Consider the following 23,246-nt stretch of genomic DNA (forward strand, 5'->3'; position numbering starts at 1 on the left):
ACAAACCGAGCCAGCCAGGTGCCCCTAAGTGTTAGTTTAAAACAAAACAGATGATATGCTGGCTTATTGAACATAATTAAAAAAAAAAAAAAAGTAAAAAAAGAACAACTCAATATGCTAAATATGCAAATTCTCTCCGAGTTAATATATAAATTTAATGTGATCCCTATTAATATTATTAATAAAGATAACCTGAAGTTGGAAAAAAAATAAATATCTACAGACACAAAAAAAAATAAAAACAATTGAGAGTTATTTCCATCCAACTTGAGAATGTTTCCTGGAAGCATAATCTTTGCGCAGTAATTTCAAATCAGAAATTCTGATATATAGTTATTAATAAAGTAGGTCTTGAGCAATTAAGGAATCCTCTTGACAACTAGCTTGGGAGATATTTGTTTCTTTAGATATAATTCAGATCATAGTTTCTACTTTTGCCATTTTTGTCTTTTAGCCCTTCAAAGAAAAGAATGCAAAATGTAACCCATACAGCAATTGTTTTAAGTTTTCTCATTTATTTTGTATCTGCACTCTTTGGGTACCTCACTTTTTATGGTAAGTATATTATTTAATTACCAATGACAAAAGAAATCATTCTATAGTTGATGTCACACCTGAATATAGACTTTGTTTCTGCCTTTCATTAATAAGTTAATTGTTTAGGCTGCTAAAATTCAGTGCAGTACTGTAGTAGCTTTATGGGCTTTAAAAAAACTGATTTTCTTCCTTTTAATACATGTGGATCAAGTTCAAGATTAATAACTTCAGGGGCGCCTGGATGACTCATTCGTTAAGTGTCTGCTTTCAGCTCAGGTCACAATCCCAGGATCCTGGGATCAAGCCCCGCATTGGGCTGCATGCTCGGCAGGAAGCCTACTTCCCCCTCTCTCTCTGCCGCTCCCTGCTTGTGTTACCTCTCTCGCTGTGTCTCTCTCTGTCAAATAAATAAATAAAATCTTTAAAAAAATGATTAATAATGTCATATGAAAATTTTCTTAAACACCTAAGTAAGCTTAGGGATATTGTTGTCTTTCCACAAGAAAAAAATGTGCAATAATGATTTTATTTTTTAATTTGAGAATTCAATATGTTACACTGCAGTTCAGTTTGGGAGGTAGGGAGAATCAATCATCTTAATTTCAGAAGAACAAGTTAAGAAAGGAAAGGGTTTACACTTGGTTATGGTTATATGCTTAGGTTATGGTCGTATGCCTTCAGACTTGCTTCACACAATTTGACAATGTGCATTCCATGATGCACCATGATCTTTTCCCATAAATTCTGTAAAGGATTTTTTTAAATTCTTACAATAAAAGTAAATTTTTATTTATTTTTGGAAAATTGCCTGCTTGGTATGTGTTTTTTTCCCTGTCCAAGAAGAACCTTAAGAAAAAGTAAAACTTAGAAGTCTAGAACAAGGAAAATGTTGTAGGCTCTTTAATTTGCAAACATATTTAATTTGCAAACAAAGCCCTTATAACAAATTGCACACAGTTTGTCAATTTTTATTACATTTTTCAGCTTCTGAGTGCTTTTATAACAACTCTCCAAGTAAATGGCTATTATAGCTCTGGTGATATTTAGCTGTTATGACTGATTAATTTCATGGTTGATACCCTTGTGCCTGTGCTGCAGGTGTTAAACAGCCATGATTACTTCTAATGGCACTTTCCTTCTCTCCCAGAGTTTTTCCAAGTCTGACAAGTTTTTGGACAATGTTTACTTCCACAGCTACCTTTACTAAACCAGCTACCTTTCCTAATCCCATTGGAAAGAGTATGATTTTGAAATCCAACAAATGTGGTACGGAAAACTAGTCTGCTCTAAATAGCTAATGTGACCTTGAACAGGAAGGTCACCTTGTAATCTCTTCATCTCCTAATCTGTGACAGGGATAATTATGTAGAGTTGTATTGAGGAGGAAATGAGTTAAACATGCCTGATATAATATCTGGCACATAGCAGCCTTCCACAAAGAAGAGCTACTACTGGTGGTTACTACTATTATTATCATTAGTATTGTAGTTATTTTATAACTTCAGGTGTTGAGTTTTTCAGACCTTTACTTCTCACTATCTTTAATGGAATTTAAGTTAAATATGGTAAGTCTCCAGTACTGTGTTTAAATATGGTCTTGGAGTTCTCAGCATATGAGAAAATTGTAATTGCTGTGTAGTCCCTTTCTTATTATCTGTGCTATTTTAACGGTAATAAAGGCTATTCATTAATTTAAATCTGCTCTTGCTTTTTATACTCATGTAGATAAGAGGAGTATAGTAAAGCTCTGTGTACACCATCAGGAAAAGCTTTATTTTCAGCATGACTATGGTACCCTGCTGGATAAACTACAAAGAAATTTAAGGCAGATGGTTAAGCTTTTTTGATCATTGCTGATGAAACAGGATTCTTGAACTACATAAGCTCTAGTTTTGGTTGTTGGATTTTTAAACTTTTGCACAGACTTGACCTCAGTAGTACTTTTCTATGTCAGTAGGATACTGTAGCAGGTTCCTTGTTGGGGCTCAGCAGAAACTTAATATAACAGAATAGCTGTATATTTTTCTAAGGTAAAACTGTCACCTGGCACAAATACTTTTCTATTTAGAGATCTTTGACATTGAGAAAAAAATCCAAAAAATAGACCTCCTCCTCCTCATGGATAAATAGCTTTCTGGAAGAAACCACAAATGGCCTGCCATTCTCCAGGATTCCTGAGGAATAGTTATGTGAATGACCATGAGTTGCTGTACTAAATTGTAAGAAAGCTTAGACTGAAGGGAAAGTAGAGAAAGGATAGCCACTAATACATCTTTTGAGCTAAAATTTATTCCGTGAGTGCCCAGGATATTGTATACATTGCTTAATTGAACCCTTAGAGGTTCACATAGGGTGAATGGTTCGGCTGGCCAGATACCTGCAGCTAATGAATAACGAGCTGCGATTTGAATCCAGTTCTGACCTTTCTCCAGAGTCAGTGCTTTTGTTACCATTTTGCCTCATAGGGAATTACACTGTAGAACCTAGATTTCCTTCATCCCTTCATCATTCTTTCATTTCATAACAAGTTTTGGTTAGTGAGCTTTTGGAAGAACCTGGCTCACTTAAGCTGCAGGCATATCTGTGTATCTTTATCTGCCTACCTACCTGCCTACCTACATACCTACCTGCCTGTCTGTATACCTGCCCACGTGTTGTTACGTGAACACATAGGTAGGTGATAGATAGATTAAAAAGAATGATATAAAAGTAATTCTCCTCCAGAGACACACAAAGATTCAGCTAGGGTGCCTGGGTGGCTCAGTCAGTTAAACGTCTCCTTTCAGCTCAGGTCATGATCTCAGAATCCTGGGAATGAGTTCCACATCAGGCTCCCTGGTCAGCAGGCTGCTGAGCAGGGAGCCTGCTTCTCCCTCTTCCTCTGCTGCTCCCCCTGCTTGTGCTCTCTTGCATGCTTGCTCTCTCTCTCTCTCTCTCTCAAATAAATAAATAAATAAAATCTTCAAAAAAAGTTTTATAGGATTCAGATACTGATTTTGCTGTTTACATTAGCTTGTGGGGGGTTAATTATATTTGAGGAGCATCTTTTATGGTATATTTCTATCGAGATAACAGTAGCCATCAGTCTTATGGAAAAAAAATGTTGATTGAACAATTATCAAAAGGGCTAGTAGTCATAAGTTGAGGCCTTCCAACTCATTTCGTAAATGAGCAGCTGAAGCCCAAAGAAGTGAAGTGACCTGTCAGTCATACACTTAGTAGCATGTCTCCTGAATACGAATCCAGTGATCTTTCTGCTACTCTCTGGTAATCTTTATGAACTTCATATGATTTGACAATGTGTCTTACACAGGACAGCCTCCTGACTTAATGGCATACATAACTTGAAGAGATCACCGTCAGATCCTTACTGAGATTTATAGGGATTTATCTGAATTCAGGGAAGTGTGTTGTACTCTATCCCTTACATATGTTAAGGCTCAGCTAAGAACACAGAATTGACTGTCTCAGACCTGGGAAAGTAGAAAGTGGATATGTAACAGATAGTTTGAATTTATAATAAATCTAGTTCTTCAGGCTTCTGAAGCTGCTTGGGATCCTTTTATCCCGTGCTCCCAGGGCTTGGTTAATATCTCAATTTTGTCAGACTACAGGGGCCTATACGTATCTAGATTAATAATACTGGCTCTTTATGGATGTTAAGGTATTATAAGTTGAGGGAGAAGAAGTGTTCCTCTGGGGAACCAAGCCAATGCCCAAATGTTACATCATAATCAGACCGTTTTAAAAGTCTACAAAATTGTTAAGCAATCTGTGTTAATAGCTCATTTTCATGACTCAGAAAGTGGAAATAAAAGTTTACCGTGTTTTTTCAAAGGCTCACAAATATCTCAGATTTGGAAACAAGAACCCAGCTTTCTCGGTTTTTCTTAATCTCTTAGTCCACTAGTCTCACATCATGAGTTCATTGATATGTTAGACAATTCATTTCTCTCCCATTTTCTTTATCACTGGTCTAGTTCAGTTTCTCCTTACCTCCCAGTGATTATGACAGTATCCTCCTAACTGTTATTTCTGTTTTGGGTATCTTTTTCTTCATGCTTAGTTCAGATCATAATACACCAGTCTTTATAAGTCATTGCATCTCTGTGGCCCACTTCATAGGTTTTACCTATGAAGAGCTCTGCTTCTGGGTCTTAAATGCCTTTTCTGGACATTATCACCCACTACTGTCTGCTCTACAGCACGTCCTGCTTCAGCCTTTGTAGTAGCATTGGGTACTCATTTTCTCAGCTACGTATTCTCTTTGCTACATTAGGGCTTCTGTCTGTGCTCTTCTTGCTCTGAAACAAAATCTCTGTCCCCACACATACATTATCTCATTTACTGCTCTCAATAATCCACAGGTCAAAATATTATTTTCCCCATTTTACAGATGTACTGAGTACCAAGATACTCAGAGAAGTTAAGGTGATAGCAAGTAGAGGAATTTGAACATTAATTTGTGTAGTCCCAGAATTCGGGGCCCTCTGCCTTCCTGCCATTCTCTAAATCATGAAGATTCTCCCCAAGCCTCCTGGGATTGCCTCCTTGCTCATCCCCAAGTCACTGTTACCTTTCCCGATTCAGAATCACCGTAGCTCTTTGTTTAGAATGCCTACTGCCGCTTATGTGTACATCTGTGTTTATCCATTTTCTATTCTATGGGTGTGTCCATCTTATTGTAATGTTATATTTTAGATCCTTGTTTTTTATTTCCTCCAGAACATCTTTTCTGATATCTATTACTCTCAAATTTTAAAAGCACCATTCCATTTTAAGTACAAACTGATCTTTCCCTGCAAGGTAGGATATGGAGTGGTCTTGAGAGTGCTCACTCTTCATGCCCCTTGTCTACCTGGGGGTGCAGAACACATTGTGAAACTGGAGGAACAGCACAGAGGAAAGCACGGTCAGCGTGTACACACTCTCTCCCTGACTACCACACTGGCTCGCCGAGTAAGCCGTTTCCCTACAACTACGTTTTCTTTTCTTTTTTTTGTTAAGATTTTATTTATGTACTTGACAGGCAGAGATCACAAGTAGGCAGAGAGAGAGGTGGAAGCAGGCTCCCTGCTGAGCAGAGAGCCAGATGCTGGGCTTGATCCCAGGACCCTGGGATCACGACCTGAGCTGAAAGCAGAGGCTTTAACCCACTGAGCCACCCAGGTGCCCCTACAACTACATTTTCTTAGGGAAGAGGAATCTACAGATGAAATGTTGGTGGAGCAGCAGCATGCACAGAAATGTAGATTCTAGAAAACATTGCGGTATTGAGGAAAACGTATTGACTTTTGTGCCAAAAAAAAAAAAAAAAAAAAAGTGGGGCGTCTAGCTCTGAGAGCTCTTCCCCTTTGTGTGGTGTATCTTGGACAGTCAGTGAATATTTCTTAGCCTAGCTATCTGTCTTATTGTTATCGGAAGGGAACACATCATACACTTTCAGTAATACATGTGAAAGCACCTTACAAGACAAACTTAAATGTTCAAAACCTTCAGATAATGGAAGAGTTCTAAAGAGATATTTATCTCTTTATCTCTAAAGAGATAAATATATGTTCATCGTCATAATTTTAGAGGTCCTACCTATGCTGGTTTCTAGTTTAACTGAAAGAAAAGATTGTAATTTTCAAGAAGATATTTAACTTATGTCTCTGTGTTTCAAATAGGATAGGAGAAAGGCCAGAGATGGATTTGGTACTGGGAATCCAACATTTGTTAAGATCTGTTTGTGCAAGAAAAATAATTTTGCTGAAATTGACGTCTTAGTGGTTTATAATGTGGTCTTTATTATTTTTTTATTTTACAGACAAAGTGGCGTCAGAATTACTGCAAAGTTATAGCACATACTTGCCCCATGATGTTGTTGTCATGACTGTGAAGTTATGCATACTATTTGCTGTGCTTTTGACAGTCCCTCTAATCCACTTCCCTGTAAGTATCCTTAAAGGGCTTGTTGCTTAATGTAGCAGCTCTCTAATATGGCAACACTAATTCTTTGCAGACTAGAGTGTTTGAATCACATCTAGCTCTTGTGTATCTTATTCATTTGTCAAGTAATTGATCAAAGACCTCATACTTGCATATGGCCCCATGAAAGCACAGAAGTAACAGTGAACCACTAAGCTGATTTGTGCTTTTTGAGATTTAGTTTAGATTTACGCTCTCCCACAGCATTGTTTCCAATTTAGAGACTATGGTTCTTCTAAAGTTTCAGGTTTTCCCCCCTCTTTAATTCTGTATTCTGTTTTCAAAAGAATGTGCATGAAGAGGCAAAAGTCAAGTCAGCAAAAATAAGCTCCTTCTGGTTTATTGTAGATTTGTTTTCACATATACATTTTAATTTAATCTTAGTCAAAATATTTTATTTACTCGAGAATTATAATGAAGGGGCAGAACAGATCTTCCTTCTGCATTTAGTTGCCATATGTAAGAATCTTAAGAATTTCTGAGAAAATGGAAACAGAGGCTTTAGGTATGAATGGTGCTGCATGAATGTCTCGAACCCCTAAACACTGAGCTCCCTAATAACTGGGCCCTCGAGATCTTTGGCCCACTACCTGTATGGACTGCTCTGCCAGGCGTGCCTCAGTGGGGGTTGGGGTGGCGAATGAACATTGGTGTGATGCGAGACTGTCAGCTGACCACTTTGGCAATGGGGAGTATGAACTAGTTTTTATATTTATATGCTATAAAACAGATAATATAAAATAAAATAATAAATGGTGTTTCTTTCCCATAGCATGATTTCTTTTTCTATTTTAACCTTTTGTTCTTCTCTGTGTGAATTTAATGAAAATGATTCTCTGAGATTTCATCACATAATGTTGTTGTTGGTCATTTGAAAAGTATGCAACTTAGAGAAATTGAATATGAACATTTCTTCAAGAATTAAAATATTTTTTATGAAGCACACACAGTTATATTTCTTAGTTCATGTGTCATAAATACTTTATAATAATAGTTTATGTTATATTTTTAAAATCTAAGTGGTGCAGGGAACAAGAATGTCACGATTACTGTACTATACCGGTGTTTCCCTAAGCAAGTATTTTGGCTCTGACACTTTTTCTTTGCTTAAATCTGTTTCTTTTTCTGTTATACAGGCACGGAAAGCTTTAATGATGATATTTTTCTCCAACTTTCCATTCTCATGGATTCGCCATTCTTTGATCACTCTAGCACTCAATATTATCATTGTTTTGCTTGCATTATATGTTCCTGACATTAAGAATGTATTTGGTATAGTTGGTAAGTTTTCTATTTCAAAAAATCCCATGGAACAGACTGGATAATATTGTCATCCAGCCTCACATCTGAATCTGGCAATAACTTATTTTATTTTTTCCTCCTGTTCAAAGGTTCCAGTACATCAACATGTCTGATTTTTGTATTCCCAGGACTATTTTATCTTAAACTTAGCAGAGAGGATTTTCTCTCAAGGAAAAAGCTTGGGGTAGGTTAGCTTTTATTTATTTATTTTTTTAAGAATTCTATTTTGAGAAATAATTCATCATTTTATAACTGACTACTTTATTTACATTAAGGAAGTTAATATATTTTGAACTGCAATATACTTTATTGGAGAAGGTAGAGGTTTAAAATACTCTTAATTGTTCTTTATCTTTTTATTTCCACAGGCTTTTGTTTTGCTCATCTTTGGAATTTTGGTTGGGAATTTTAGTTTAGCACTAATCATTTTTAATTGGATTAATAAATGAAAGAAATATTTTCCTCTTCTTATGAGGAATAATTTACCTCTGTATGCAAAAAAGGAATAATTCTGGAAGACCCCTTGGATAAATCCTTTTTATATGGGTAAACATTTTTATAAACATTATTATCAGAAAAGCAGAACAAAGTGGGAATATGTAGGGGAAAGTTGGTTTATAACAGTTTTAATTAAAATAAGAAATACAAAATGTTCTTCAGTATACTAAGTCAATCTTTGGGTTTTTTTTTAAATTAATAGATTTTGTTTTTTAGGGTAGATTGAATGTTTGCAGAACTATTGAACAGAATGTACAGAGTTCTTCTATATCCCCTCGCCACCAGTACACCCATAGTTTCCTCTATTATTGACATCTTGCCTTTCTCTGATACATTTGTTACACTTGAGGAGCCAATATTGATGCAGTATTATTAACTAAAGTACATAGCTTACCTTAGAGTTCACTATTGATGCAGGTATCAGCAATCACTGATCTCTTGAGTGACTTCATAGAAACTATGAGCCTTTCGCTGTGAGCCTTTTCTAGAGTGTCATATAGTTGGAATTATTATCTAACCTTTCAGGCTGGCTTCTTTCTCTTAACAAAATGCAGTTAAGTTTCCTCCATGCATTTTCATATAACTCGTTTCTTTTTATCATTGGAAAATACTCCATTTTATAGATGTGCCAGTTTGTTTTCTCATTCACCTGTTGAAGGACCTCTTGGTTGCTTTCAAAGTTCTGAATAAAGCTGCTATCAATATGTGTGTGCAGGTTTTTGCGTGAATGTAAATTTCAGCTCATTTGGGTCAGTACCAAAGAGCACAATGCTGCATCAAATGGTAAGAATATGTTTAGTCTTATAAGAAACTGCCAAACTGCCTTCCAAACTGCCTGTAATATATTACATTCCTGACAGCAATGAATGAAAGTTCCTGTTCCATATCCTCGCCCGCATTTGGTGTTGTCAGTGGTTTGGAATTTTGCCATTCTAATGGCTGTATAGTTGTATCTCATTGTTGTTTCAATTTGCATTTCCCTAATGACATATGATGTTGGGAGTCTTTTCATATGCTTATTTGCCATCTGTATATTTTCTTTGGTGAGGTTCAGTTCTTTCATCCATTTTTTAAATTGGATTGTTTTCTCATTATTGAGTTTTATGCATTCTTTGTGTATTTCAGATACCAGTCCTTTAGCAGATAATGTGTTTTGCAAAGACTATCTCCCAGTCTGCGGGTTGTCTTTTCCATTCTCTCAACAGTGTTTATGGCAGAGCAGAAGTTTTTAATGTTATTAAATATACTGGGTCAGTCTTTCATTTGTTTGTTTGTTTTTTAAGAAATCAGCATATTGAGCTTATATACAAAATTGAATGTTAGCTGTGCGTAATGTTGTCAGCATTAATCACTAATAACAAAACTGTGGGATTATATCATTTGGTATTTTGCCCTGCCTCCAAATCTTCTCTAAGAAACTTTTGTGATTTTCCTCTTGTTCATTGTGAGATAGAGCTGTGATGATTGGCTGTGGATTTGGAACTTCTCTGAGCTTTCTCATTCGTCACGAAAACATGTGACTTTCTACTTGGCAAACAGAGACAGATAGTGATGATTTATATCATATTTTCTGTGGAGGTTATAAATCATTGTTTCCCATTGATGTGGCCTTTTTTTCTGGTTGGAAACCAGAAGCTAGATCTCTCCTCCCCGTGAGTGTTCTATGTAAAGGGCACCTTGTTAGCAGCCTACCAAAGCCAGGGTGTATCAGTAAAAATGTAATTCTACCCCTGTGTACATGTAAAGTAGGGAATTGCATGCAAAGTACAATTTGCATGTATGGAAATACCCACTTTTGCAGGTGCCCCCTTGCTTCCCACTGAAGAAATGAGCTGAAAAATTGACAACTGACCTTCTCTTTTGAGTTAAGATAATTCTTTGGCAACTTGGGATCAGCGTAATATAATGGGAAAAGTCCAGGTTTGGGGGGTTACAAAGACTTAGATTCAAATCTCAATGAGTTTTGGCAAAGTACTTAACCTCTCTAAGCCTCCACTTTCACATACGTATTAAATAGAGTTAATACCAATTATACAGGGTTGTGTTGAGAAGATTAAATGACCTTGTATAAATTAGGTGCAGACCAAGACAGGCTCTTTTAAGAGAGCCTCATCTGGACCAGTAAAACAAATTTGCTTTCAATCAGCGATGTGGAATTTCTTCATCTTCCATCTTGCAGAGCTAATATGTTTAGAATCTTGCTCCAGCCTTCATCCACAGGGGAACTGGCCCCACGTGCACTCTTTGTAGTGTTTCCCCACAGTTCTGCCCCCACTGTACTCTTTTACTAATATCTTCCTGAAACTGGACACTTAGCCTGGTCCCAGGAGCTTAGCCAGGCGTGGCTTACCATGTGGCTTCAGGTCAGCCAGAGCCCATCAATCTGATAAGCTAATTCTTGTACCCTCTTTTTCTTTATGAAATTATAGATCCCAATACAAATAGGTGTTCAGCTGCTTACATAAATCTAATTCCAGTAATACCAAAATAACCCTAAATCTGCAACAGATGCAAGGATGCCCCCTGGGGCAAATGTTAAGTGTGATGACAGCTGGGCATCAGTTAATACATTTGTCACCTGCTCATGGGGTAGGATCATGAGAGGTTTGGCAAAGGGACAAGTAACCTATTGAACACCCTGCGTAAAACTTAGTTAATATCAAGAGAAATTGTTTGTGGAAGAGTTTTTTTATTATTATTATTTCACTTTAATATTCTGCCTTATCTAGTTGCCTATTTGGAGTCACAGCTCCCCAAGAGTTTGGAGGAAACTAATAAGATGGCAGGTAAGAGCAGTGCCCCCTTCACCAGGATTACCAAAAAACCTTGTTTAAGTACTCCGCTGCATTTTTCCTGGGAAATATAGGCCCTTGCATTATGGGCTTAATGTTCATAATTTATTAGGTAAGAACTATTTAAAATAAAACTAAGTAAAGCACAAAATATATACTTTTCTAACACTTGGAGACTTGTTTGCTAAATTAAAAGACGAAGTGCTGAGAATATAAATTACTTTCATATGTTGAGGGTGAATGTTTAAATCGTACCTTTTTTTAACAGAATGTTTACTCATGAGCTTAGCATTTAAATGGTTAAAACAAGCCTTTGAAGTTAACACTCCATTAAGATGAATGGGGGTAATTCACACCTCTGTTGGTGCTGTATTATTTCAGTCTGGCTGCGGAGAAAACAAGACAGGAGTAGGTTGATTTACTGTGTGAAGGGCCCTTTAAACACCCAAGGTCTGGAAATTGTGTGTGTGTGTGTTTCCTTTCCATCTAGAAGCAGAATTGAAATGCCGCACAATCTAGGTATAGAGCTGCAGTCTAGAAACTACCATAGATTCCTCCCTGTGGCAATTCCTAATAGGCATTTGGCGGGTAGCAAGTTACCAGATCAGCCCAAACTCTCCGGCTTTATTTGCTCCTCTGTTTCTTCTACCATGACACCTTTCAAATACAAGTTTAGTATCCTGGTAAATTCACCAGTGGAAAAGCAGAAGCTTACCATCCATTTTCAGATAAACTTTACACATGCCTTTGAATGGATTACGAGCTAATCATTGGCCTTCATGTGCTTCTAGAAACTTTTTCACTTTTGTAAAATCTCATGTTCTGTATTTGCCTACATATACGGCATCCACCTTTAAGAACAGTTTGGGGGGTGATCTCTGAAGTGAACAGAGATCAGTTGGGAAAGATTCATTCCTTTTCCGCATGACCTTTGCACTGGTACTATTTTGTATTTGAAATGTGTATTCCCCCCATTTCCTGGAAGTGCTATAGGCATTTGACCCTGAAATGATTCATTTTTGGAGCCTAAGAATAAGGTTCTGTGAGCACAAATGAAATGGTAAGCATTACATGAGATGTTAATGAATTTGAAAGATCTCTTTTGAAGATAAATGGATTTTTCTCTTCTCCATTCCTGTCCTTTGTATTTGCAGGATCAGGTTACTAGATAATCTGTGGGTAGCGGGGTGTGGAGTTTCTAGTTTCTAGTGCTGACATTGCCAGTACCGTATGGAGAGATGAGGAGTAGATGCGAGAAACAAAAGAACTCAAAACAATTGATTTTAACCTGATTTTCTTCTTGGCATGTTGACAGTACTCCGTGGCTATATTAGAATTAGCCCTAATGAAAAAAAGACCTTGTTTCCTGCCAATAACTCTGCCTAGATTTTGGGTGTCATAATTTTTGGTCTTAGAACTTCTCAGAATCTTTTACAGTACTGAGAAAAATTTTTTTAATTAAACAGACCATTTATTCATTTTTCTACCATTATCCACCTATAGTCGTCTCACAATGAAGAGGGGGGAAATAGGAAAACAAAATTTTGGTGAAGGATAAGTACAGATATTATAGATGTGGTTTCCTTGTTGCAGTCAGAATTCTTTCTGTTTCTCACTCTTCGTGAACAGTCTGATCTGTGTTCTTATGGTCCTCATGATCCACTGTCCTAGCTTGTGAAGCTGTCAATCAAGGTGAGCAATTTTGAGAAGCAGGAAGACTCATCTTGGCTGATGGCCAGATGGACAGGTGGAAGTGAAAGGTCTGTTCGCCTGTGGGACAAAGGAAAGGGGTGGAGAGGGAAATTGAGTTGTCAGGGGGGCAAAAAAAGATGATTAAAAGACATGGTTATATGGAATGGTATAAGGGAAAAAAGACTTGCAGAAAATTGCTTCTCATTTGTTTAAATGTATATGTGTTTTATCTTTTATCAGTTAGTGGACTGATGCACAACACAAGCAAAGGGACTGGCTAATTTACTGAACAAATGTTTATTGAGCACACAGTATGCACTAGAGTTGTACCTAGTCCTAAAGTTGTGAGGTTAAATAGGACACCTGAATTTCTTACCTGAAAAAACCTCAGATAAAACTTGGAATTTTCTCATTGAACCTTTTTCAGATGGACTTGATGAATGAGACTGCTTAACTCAAAGGAAAAAAAAATCCATATTTTCATATATTTACCTACAGGTAGACTCTTTTTTTTTTTTTTTTTAATGATTCTGGAGTCATATTTACCTGTGTCCAAATCCCAGCTCTATCTCTTTTTGTCCAATTTTGGACAAGTCTTCTGAATTTTGTGAATTCTCTAAAGGCCTTCATGTTTGAAGACTAAGTTTTCTCTCAGCCAGGGGAAATGCACCTTGTTTCTTCAAGTTAGTTGACATGATGTTTGGGGAAAGCTTCAGTATGCTTGAATTGAGCATTGACTTGAATATAGGTGGTTTTATTTGTTCCTAAAATCACATATCTCTTCTCCCTTCTCTGCTTCAGTAGTCCGATGAGAAAATAATATTCTAGAAATATCTGATCAATGCAGTTTATTTTCATGACTGATGTATTCTTCCCCAGAAAAATAATTTTTATAGTTTTGTAATAATGTCAATAATGTCACCGTAATCTGATTTTACCTCAGCTTTTTCACAATGTTAGGACGCTTCAGCCTCATAAACTATGTGGTCAGTAAAAGCTCCAGCTCTCTTTTAAGTGAACTGCCAGATTTCTAGGTCTTGTACTTGATTTTAATTTTTTTAAGTATGAAGGAATATATCATATATATGTGTGTGTGTATATACACACATATGTGTGTATATACACATACACACATATATATACACACATTTATATACATATACTTACTCATACACACCTGTTATCTATCCATATATGTTAAATTTGTCTAAACTTAAGCTCATCCTTCAAGCAGTTGAGATCTTTTTGGAGTTTTGATTCTAGTGCATCATCATTCCCTGCTTTTTAAATTTTTTTTAAAGATTTTATTTATTTATTTGACATACAGAGATCACAAGTAGGCAGAGAGACAGAGAGAGAGGAGGAAGCAGGCTTCCTGCTGAGCAGAGAGCCCAATGTGCGGCTCGATCCCAGGACCCTGGGATCATGACCTGAGCCAAAGGCAGAGCCTTTAACCCACTGAACCACCCAGGTGCCCCAATTCCTGCTTTTTGACATCCTTCATGATCCTGACGTTTCTTCATCCCATTCACAAAGATGCTCAGTGAGACAAGACCAGCTGTAGAGCCTGCAGCCCCCCACTAGAGATGTTTCTTCCATGTTATTAATCTCTTCTTTGGGTAAAGTTATCGTCCTGTATTCCTGTATTGTCATCTAATCTGCATTTCTTCAGTCCTTCTGGAAGTGACTCCCAAGGCAGTAGTTGTCCTGGGATATTTCTGCCTAGGTGCTGCACAGTTACTAAACTCAACATGTTCTAATCTTTTCTTCCAACTTGTTTTCTTGCTTCCATTCCCACCACCTGCAGTTCGTTTTCACACTGCGGCCAAAGTAGTTGTTTAAAAATGTAAACCAGGTCATGTCATTGCTCTGCTTAATTTCCTCCAAGGGCCTCCATCTCATGGAGAATGGAATCTGTGTCATGGCCCACAAGGCTCTGCTTGGTCTACGCCTTCTCTCCCCCTACCTGTCTCATATCTTTGACTCTTCTCTAGCTGTTCTTTGCCTTGAACACACCCAGCTTGTTCCCACAGGCTTACTGTTTTTCCGAGTTAGAACTTTCTCTTCAGTGAGATTTGCAGGCCCAGCTCCTCCTCATTCAAGCATCAGCCCAGTGTCACTGGCCCAGCAAGGTCTTCCCTGACCATTTGGCTTAGACGAGTAGCCCCCAGCGCACAGTCGTGCTTTCTAGCACAGCCCATTGCTGGCAGGCTCGCCTGTTGTTGGGGCCCACTGCACTACAGGTTTGTTAAGAACTGGGACTTGTCTTTCTCGTCACTATATCCTTAGAGCTTAGAATGGTACCTGGTACTTGGGAGTGACTTAGTAAGTATTTGTTGAGTGATTGCATAAATCCAATGGACCATATATCTCTTTTCATTCATTACCTCCAGTCTGTTGCACATCAGTTCTTCCCTGGAAATGTCTCCTATATTTGCTTTTATCCTATCCCCAACCTCCCAGTCTTCTGCCAGTCCTGGCACCTTTGCCTTCATCCCTTTTTGCCTGGTTATTACAGCTGTTCTCAGCCTATGCTGCTCTTTAGAATCACTTGGGAAGCGTTAAAAAATGAGAACATTCAGGTTCCACCTCAAACCAATGAAATCAGAATCTCTGCCTGAAACTCGGGCCCCAATACATATTTTTAAATCTTCCCAGACGATTGTAATGGGCACCCACTGGATGGCTGCATCAGTCTTCTAACAGCTGTCCTTTAGTTCATTTTGTCTGTTGTGTTCATTGATCTCCTTGGAATTCAGCTTTCATCAAGAGCCTACTGTGGCTCCCCACTGCCTGCCACATCAATCCCACCTTCCCCTGTGTCATCTACTAAATTGTATTTCATTCTTTTCTCTCTTACCTACATTCTGTGATACACTGAAACCATCTCACCAACACTTGATTTGCCTTTCATTACCCTGCCCTCTCCTCTTCTCCTTCCTTCCCCACACTGACTTCTGCTTACACACCTGGCCTGTCCTTACTCCTCTCCTCTGCCTACCCAAGCACTTCCCATTTCTCAGGGCCTGGCTCAAATTCCATCTTGTAAATACTTCATTCTCCATTTCACCTTATCTCTTATTTTTTAGATAAGTCTTTTGGTGTGTGTCATTATTACCTTATAATATATTTCTTATTTTTTTATAAATTGCTTTGTGTTACATTTTTTTATTGATAAGACTTAAATGTAATTGGTACAAATTCAGAAGTTACAAAATTCCCTCCTTCAGTATCTGCCCCAAGCATCCAGTTTTCCTCCTTGAAAGCAACTGCTCTTACAGCTTTCTGTATCTTTGCAAAATATATTCTAAGCTGAGCTAACTATCTGTTTATATAACACACACACACACACACACACACACACACAACATTGGTAAACTTGCAGTCCTCTGCATCTTGACTTCTTTTTACTTAGAGATATTTAAAGATATGTATAGATACATAATTTCAGTTGTAAAAAAAAAAAAAAGCAGGAAATCTGTCCTCTTAATAAACCTTTAAATGTACAATACTGTTGTTAATTATAATCACATTATTATGCATACAGTAGATCTATAGAACTTTTTTTATCTTGCAGGACTGAAACTCTATATCCATTGAACAAAAACTCATTTTCCCCTCCTCCCAGCCCTGGCAACCATCATTTTACTTTCTGTGTATATGAGTATTTCTGCTTTAGTGGAATCATGCAGTATTTGTCCTTTTGTAACTGGCTGTTTCACTGCTTTAGTGGAATCATGCAGTATTTGTCCTTTTGTAACTGGCTGTTTCACTTAGCATAATGTCTTCAAGTTTCATCCCTGTTGTAGCATATGGTAGGTTTTCCTTTTTAAGGCTATATAATACTCCATTGTACAGATATACCACAATTTCTTTGTCCATTTATCTGGCTGTGGCCATTTAGACTGTTTCCACCTCTTAGCTCTTGTGGATAATGCTGTAATATACATGGTAGTATGAATACCTCATTCAGTTATTTTGGATAAATACACAGAAGTGGAATTTTTGGATCATATGGTAAATTCTGTTTTTAATTTTTTGAGGAGCCTCCATATGGTTTTCCACCGTGGCTGCACCATTTTACATTCCCACCAACACTGCACAAGGTCCCAGTTTCTCCACATTCTCACTAGCATTTGTTATTTTCTGATTTTTTTTTATAGTGACCATCATAACAGATGTGAGGTGATACCTCATTATGGTGTCGATTTGCATTTCCTTAACAGGGACATTGAACATCTTTTCATATGCCCAGTGGCCATTTGTATGCCTTTGGAGAAATGTGTATTCAAGTCTTTTGCCCATTTTTAATTAGAGTTATTTGGGGTTATTTTTGTTGTTGTTATTAAGTTGTAGGAATTCTTAGATATTTTGGATATTAACTCCTTATCAGATAAGATATATGGTTTGCAAATATTTTCTCCCATTTGTCAGTTGACTTTTTAGTCTCTTGATTGTTTCTTTTCTGGCACAGAAGCTTTTCAGCTTGATGTAATCCCACTTGTCTATTTTTCCTTTCACTTTTTGTTTTGGAGATTATTCTGTATCAACACATTTCAGGCCACCTAGGGGCACCTGAATGGCTCAATCAGTTAAGCATTGGACTTGATCTTAGCTCAGGTCTTGATCTCAGGGTTGTGTGTTACAGCCCCATGCTGGTCTCCATGCTGAATATGGAGCCTACTTTACAAAAATAAAATAAGAAGGCAAGCAGCCTAACTCTATTTACAGTGGCATAGTATTTTGTTCCTGCCCATTTAACTGGAATTCTGAGTCAAAGGGTATACATATTTCTAATTTGTATACCTATTACTAAATTGTCCTCCAGTAAAGGTTTTACTAACTTACATTTTCACCAACAATGTAATAATTACTCTTTACATTTTGTGGTGTTACTTAGCTTTTCACATTTAAGCACCTTCTCTCCCTCAATTGTGATTAACCCCAAAACAGAAGCCACATCCTGCAAATATTAGCTTGTACACAACACCTAATACCGTAAGTTCACTCAATTGGTGCTCAGTAAATATTTGTTAAAAATCTTATTTCATTGTGTGTTTAGGGAGTTTTCTTATGGCTCTAATGACCACCATGTGAAAGTTGTGCCCTTTACATGTGAACTGTTCCTGGGAGAGGAGGCGGTGTGACTGATATTCTGAGGAGAGAGGCTGGCCATTGCTATCGCTCTTCCAGATTCCGTATAATCTTTGCTCAGCTCAGCCAATCTTTGGATCTGTTCTAAGGTTTGTTTAGTTTGAATGATCAGTGTGAGGACTGTGGCTGACACCAGACTTGAGCCCAGTACCCTTCATAGCCTAAAATTTCATATCCTAAAAACATGGATAACACATTTTTATACCATTTAGTACAAATTATCTAAATAAAAATCTATTCTCCATGAGTTTTTCCCAACTTTATATTATAAGCAACTTCAAATATACATCTGAGTTGGAATAATATGTCCATATACCCACTACTGAAATTTAACATTTGTTCCTAGTTGTTTTGCTACATATATAAATATATATATGTAGGTACCAAAACAACTAGGAACAAATGTCAAGTTTATATGTAATATATAAAAAATATATAAATGTATATATGTTTGATGAATGATTTGCAAGTAAGTTGCTGATATTCCATTGAGTAGTAAATAAAGCTGAAAATTAGTTTTATAAATACTACCCTCTGTGAACAAATCTATTTTAAATGTTTCACAACCGTGTTCCCCCCACAAATTATATCTCTTTCTCCAAAAGGATAAGCAGCTGTTTCATGCATCTTTTCCTCAAATGCCAAAAGACTTCTATCCATGGAAGATCAAGGTTTAAGGGAGGGGAAGCAACTGGCATTCTAAATTTCTCCTCAGGGGGCACCAGGATGGCTCAGTCAGTGGAGTGCGACTCTTGATCTCAGGGTTGTAGGTTCAAGCCCCACATTGGGTATAGAGATCACTTAAAAATATGTAATCTTTAAAAAATTTTTTTTCCTCTTAGTACTAGGAAATATCTTTCATGTCTTTATTTAGGAAACTGTCTTGATAAGTCATTGGGGATGCAACCTCTACTAAATGCCTATGAACTGTAAAACGGTTAGTTTTATGTTATGTGAATTTTACCTCAATTTTTTTAAAAAAAGGTTGAGACTGGGGCACCTGGGTGGCTCAGTGGGTTAAAGCCTCTGCCTTTGGCTCAGGTCATGATCCCAGGGTCCTGGGATCGAGCCCCACATCGGGCTCTCTGCTTAGCAGGGAGCCTGCTTCCTCCTCTCTCTCTGTCTCTCTGCCTACTTGTGATCTCTGTATGTCAAATAAATAAATAAGATCTTTTAAAAAAAAAAAAAAAAAGGTTGAGACCTTATGAGAATGAGTTGGCAGGAGAAGAGGAAGTTGAAGAAATAGCTACAGCACTCTTTATAAAAAGAGCATAGATTTAGGGATTGAGGAAAAGTGGAGAGAAAGAGGCCGCGGGTGCTGAGCCAGCGGTGGGAGTCTGGAGCCTGTGAGTGAAAGTGGCTGAAGGGCGTTTAACGAACAGAAAAGTCTAATATTCAGCTTTAATTTGCCTGCCTCTGTCTCCTGAAACCAATAAAAGCGATACACAGAAATGCCTTGTGTGAGCCAGCTTGTGCGTGCAGAACCCTTCCCTGGAGCCACATGGGGCAGAACAAGAATAATACCATCTGTGCTAGCCAGATCAGATCCCTCAGAAAAGTGGACCTCAAAGCCAGTGACGCCCAGAAAAAAACGTAAGCCGCTGCTTCTTCCCAGAGTACTGGGGATGTCAGAAGGGCTATGAGGCCACCCCCCTGTGAAGATGTGATTAAACCAACTAGGCTTGGCTCTCAAAGTGAGGCCACTTCGGGTGCCATCTCAGGAGCAGCCAAATGTCATTTCATTGACTTAAAATCACTCGTGATTAGTCTTCAGTTGTCCTTGTAGGGAAATGCCTCTCTTTTATAAGACAAAAGACCAAACTTCAAAGAAGTAGATCTCGAGGGTTGGGGCAGCTATGTGCTTCTAACTCTTCTCCTTAGAAGGGTTCCATGGGTTCCAGAACCAAACATGGTAGCTCAGAGACTGGTCTCCCAGAACATGCCTTTTATCAACCTAAGGTGTTTTGTATTTGGGATCAGAACCCGTTGATTCTACTTCTAGTTGGGTGGTAAAAGTAGGAATCGAAAGGAGAGGGTCTCTAGGGAAAGGGACCCCCATGAGGAAAGAGTGAAGACTATTTTTGTAGTTCCCTCATTCTCTTAGTTTTCTGTTTATATCCGAGGAAGTTTGATATTTTAAGTGAATGGGAGGTCATCAGTCTCATAAAATAATATCCCCAACATGAGCCAGCCCATGTGTGGATGGACTAGGCACCAGGCCAAGCACGTGATCACATGTCATCTGAAGTAAGTACAGCTATTTCCCCCCTTTAAAAGATTAGAAATTAAAGTTTATAGAAGTTAGGAAGTTAAATGACTTGCCCAAGGTCGCCCACCCAGAATGTAAACAAGTTTTTGTGTGCTTAACTGTCCTGCTAATGGTTAAGTATATCCAGCTAATGGCTAAGTATATCTGCTCATAGTTGATACATAGTTAACACCAACTGTATAGAATCTCCTTTATTCATTGAAATATTGCACCTGAGTCTAAGTCGGCTCTCCTATGCCAGCCAGACAGCACTGGGCCCATACTTTGTCCTCTGAGTCATGGTCTATTGCCACAACATTATTATTTCTTTTTTGTTAAGAATTTCAGAGGAAAATTCTCTGCAAAGGAAAGGCATGTGGGCTTTTGGTAGAGCAGGAATATTTTTCCAGTATTTGTCAATCAGACTTTGCGAAAACTTAGACCCCTTGAAAAACAGTGTTAGAAATCCAATTTTGTGTTCTATGACTCTCTACAAATAAAATTTGTTTTATATCTATATCTCAGACCATCAAGATTCTGATTCATTGTTTTCCAGACTTTTGATTTCTTTTAGATCCTTAGACCTTCAAAATAGATTTTGGGGACAGTCCTAAGATTGCCAGCTTTTTATTTTGCAAATTGATGGAGGGTATTAAGAAAAAGCTTGCCACCTTATCATCATTATCCTTTAATATAAAAAAGAAAGGTCATAATACAGCATAAAAATATAATACAGTCCTTTAAATGCAATAGGCCTGTATTTGTTAAAAACTTGCCACATATCCCCCGCCCCTTTTTAGTTGGGTTTTCCCCCAAGTAATTGCTGATCCTAAACTTTGGAAGGGAAAAATATCTAAATAATTAATGGTTTACAAATTTTAAAAAAAATTGGCCAACGTTTCAGCATTTAGGAAAAGTAGCATTTCTACTATAAAGCTTCATAGGTTTACGTGTTCTAGCGAGTCAGTCAGTAATGATTATACCATGATAATATTTACATTTCACAAGGAAGCAAATACTTGGATACTCCCCATGTCTTTGTCTAAAGATTTGTCATTCATTTGCATTCAAATAAATTCTTTGCTTTCACTCATCCAGAATAGTTCTCAACTTATTAGCTAACCAGACTAAATAAATAGAGTTGCATTCATGCATTTTAATGTGAAAGTAAAAATGGTTTTCCCAGATTTTTTTTCTTTTCAATCAAATCCCCCAAAAGATATCTAATCACTCCCAGACTCAGTTACTTAAACATTTCACAATGTTTCCACTTCTCTAGTAAAACAAAAAGAAACTTGCTTTCAGTAAGTCAGAGAGCCATACTGTAGCAGTTTTGAACTTTAATTTTAATTTAATTTTCTGATGAGAGAAAATTCTTAGACTCCCATTTCCAGCCTCATGTGCCAGGGGATGATTTTGTCATAGAGGTGCGTGGCATTGCTCAGTACACACAGTGATTAACCTTTAGTTGCTCAATCCAATCACTCCTGGAGCTCACAGTCCAACAGAGGCAAGCTGTGTACAACTAGGATCATAATACCCGGAAGGACGGGGTTTGGCCTTAGTGCATGCCATGTGTGCCCTGGACATCAGTGTACACTTGTTGAAAGAATGACATAGCTTGGTGAGTAATAGGAACATTAAAACCTCTGCTGGACAAGTTCATAGGAATGGAGGCTTATGGCCTGGATGAATGGGAAAGATTTGCCAAGGAAGTAACAGCTGAGTAAAATTGTAGGACAACCGAAGTAAAGATGATAATGGGAGGAATGCATTTCCCCTTGGAAAAAAAAAAGAAATGCATAAAAAAATGAAAGGTATATTTTAGAAGTGACCAGTAAAAATTTTGTCAGGAGTAAAGATGTAATGAACAGTTTGAGAAAGAAAGCCGAGGGGTAGGATCCTGATTGTAGAGAATTCTGGAAGCCAGGTTGAATTTGGCCCTTTTTTTTTTTTTTTTTAGAGTGAGAGCATGCACCCATGTGAGCCGTAGGGAAGGGGGAGAGGGAGAGAGAGAATGTTAAGTAGACTCCATGCAGAACACAAGGTGCAATGTAGGGCTCAGTATCATGACCCTAGATTATCATCTGAACTAAAATTAAGAGTTGGAGTTGGACATTTAACCAAGTGAGCCACCCAGGCACCCCTGAGTTTGGGCTTTAAATCAAACAAAAGGTAGAATCTTAGTTGAAGGCTTTTGAATAAGGCATGTTCCAAAAGTGATCTTAATTGCTTCTCTGCATTGCCTATCACCATCCTTATCTTCCAAAAGCTGTATGAGAAAAAGCACGCTCTGCTTTCAAGGGCTGGTCATCTAAAAACCCACACTTTGTTCTAAAGTCTCAGCTTTAGGGGGCATGAGGAACTGTTCCTGGAGTTGTGGGAAATCCCCCATGCCTTCAGATCCTATGATAACCCTTGGCATCTCAAGGGACTCGCCATGGTTCTGCCTCCACAATTCTGCACAAAGCCATACATGCTATGTTCTCTTTCCTCCCCAAAGTTCCTCCTCCTCCTCAAAACCTAACTCAATACTTGCCTCTTCTGAAGGGACTTCTAAGACTCTAATATGAAATTATTTGCTCCATATTTGTTTCTAGGAAACCCATCTTTAACATCTTGGTACTACATTTAATTTCCTTACATCATGAAATATGCAAATTATTGTATATTTATATCTAACCACACTATAACAGGCTTTAGAAAATATACTCTGTCTAGCAGACCCTTTATATCCTGTGTCTGGGACCTGCCTCCCATCCTGCCTCCCCACCCCCAAACTTCATAGTACAGTGCAGTGCACTTGATGAGTGTTGGTGGTTTAAGAGCTTGCCCTCAATAACACAGGGTTTCTTTAGAGCTGAAGACCTATAGGATATGTGGGGTGTGGGCTTTCACCCATCTTGGGCTCCACATTCTTTTTACCAGATGTATAAAGCCTCTAGAACAGTATCCACGAAGACAGCAATTATTTCATAAGCCTTCCTTCTATCCTCAGTGTCTCAGTTTCTACAGGCCTCCAGTTTCTAGTGATGATAGGAATGCAGGCTGCT

At 37.8% G+C, this 23,246-nt stretch overlaps 1 protein-coding gene across 8 annotated transcripts in view; it reads left to right on the forward strand.

The window, feature by feature from the left end:
- SLC38A6 (solute carrier family 38 member 6) overlaps positions 1-23,246 on the forward strand; it is a 97,176-nt gene that overhangs the window by 52,803 nt on the left and 21,127 nt on the right. For 6 of the 8 annotated variants that reach the window (XR_006603736.1, XR_006603734.1, XR_006603735.1 and 3 more), the window contains 5 exons: positions 455-555; positions 6,347-6,471; positions 7,644-7,788; positions 7,899-7,993; positions 11,037-11,093. Coding sequence is in view for 5 of the 8 variants with exons in the window: in XM_045070192.1 (XP_044926127.1) it covers positions 455-555; positions 6,347-6,471; positions 7,644-7,788; positions 7,899-7,993; positions 11,037-11,093 (523 nt within the window). In the remaining 3 variants the exon portion in view is untranslated. Of the gene's footprint in view, positions 1-454; positions 556-6,346; positions 6,472-7,643; positions 7,789-7,898; positions 7,994-8,177; positions 9,570-11,036; positions 11,094-23,246 lie in introns of those variants that run through there. The other 2 variants (XM_004738882.3, XM_004738883.3) reach the window with 2 other exon arrangements.

Source organism: Mustela putorius, unplaced genomic scaffold (genome assembly GCF_011764305.1).
Source record: "Mustela putorius furo isolate JIRA1106 unplaced genomic scaffold, ASM1176430v1.1 tig00000129_pilon_pilon_pilon, whole genome shotgun sequence".
In the NCBI taxonomy this organism is placed as follows: Eukaryota; Metazoa; Chordata; class Mammalia; order Carnivora; family Mustelidae; genus Mustela; species Mustela putorius.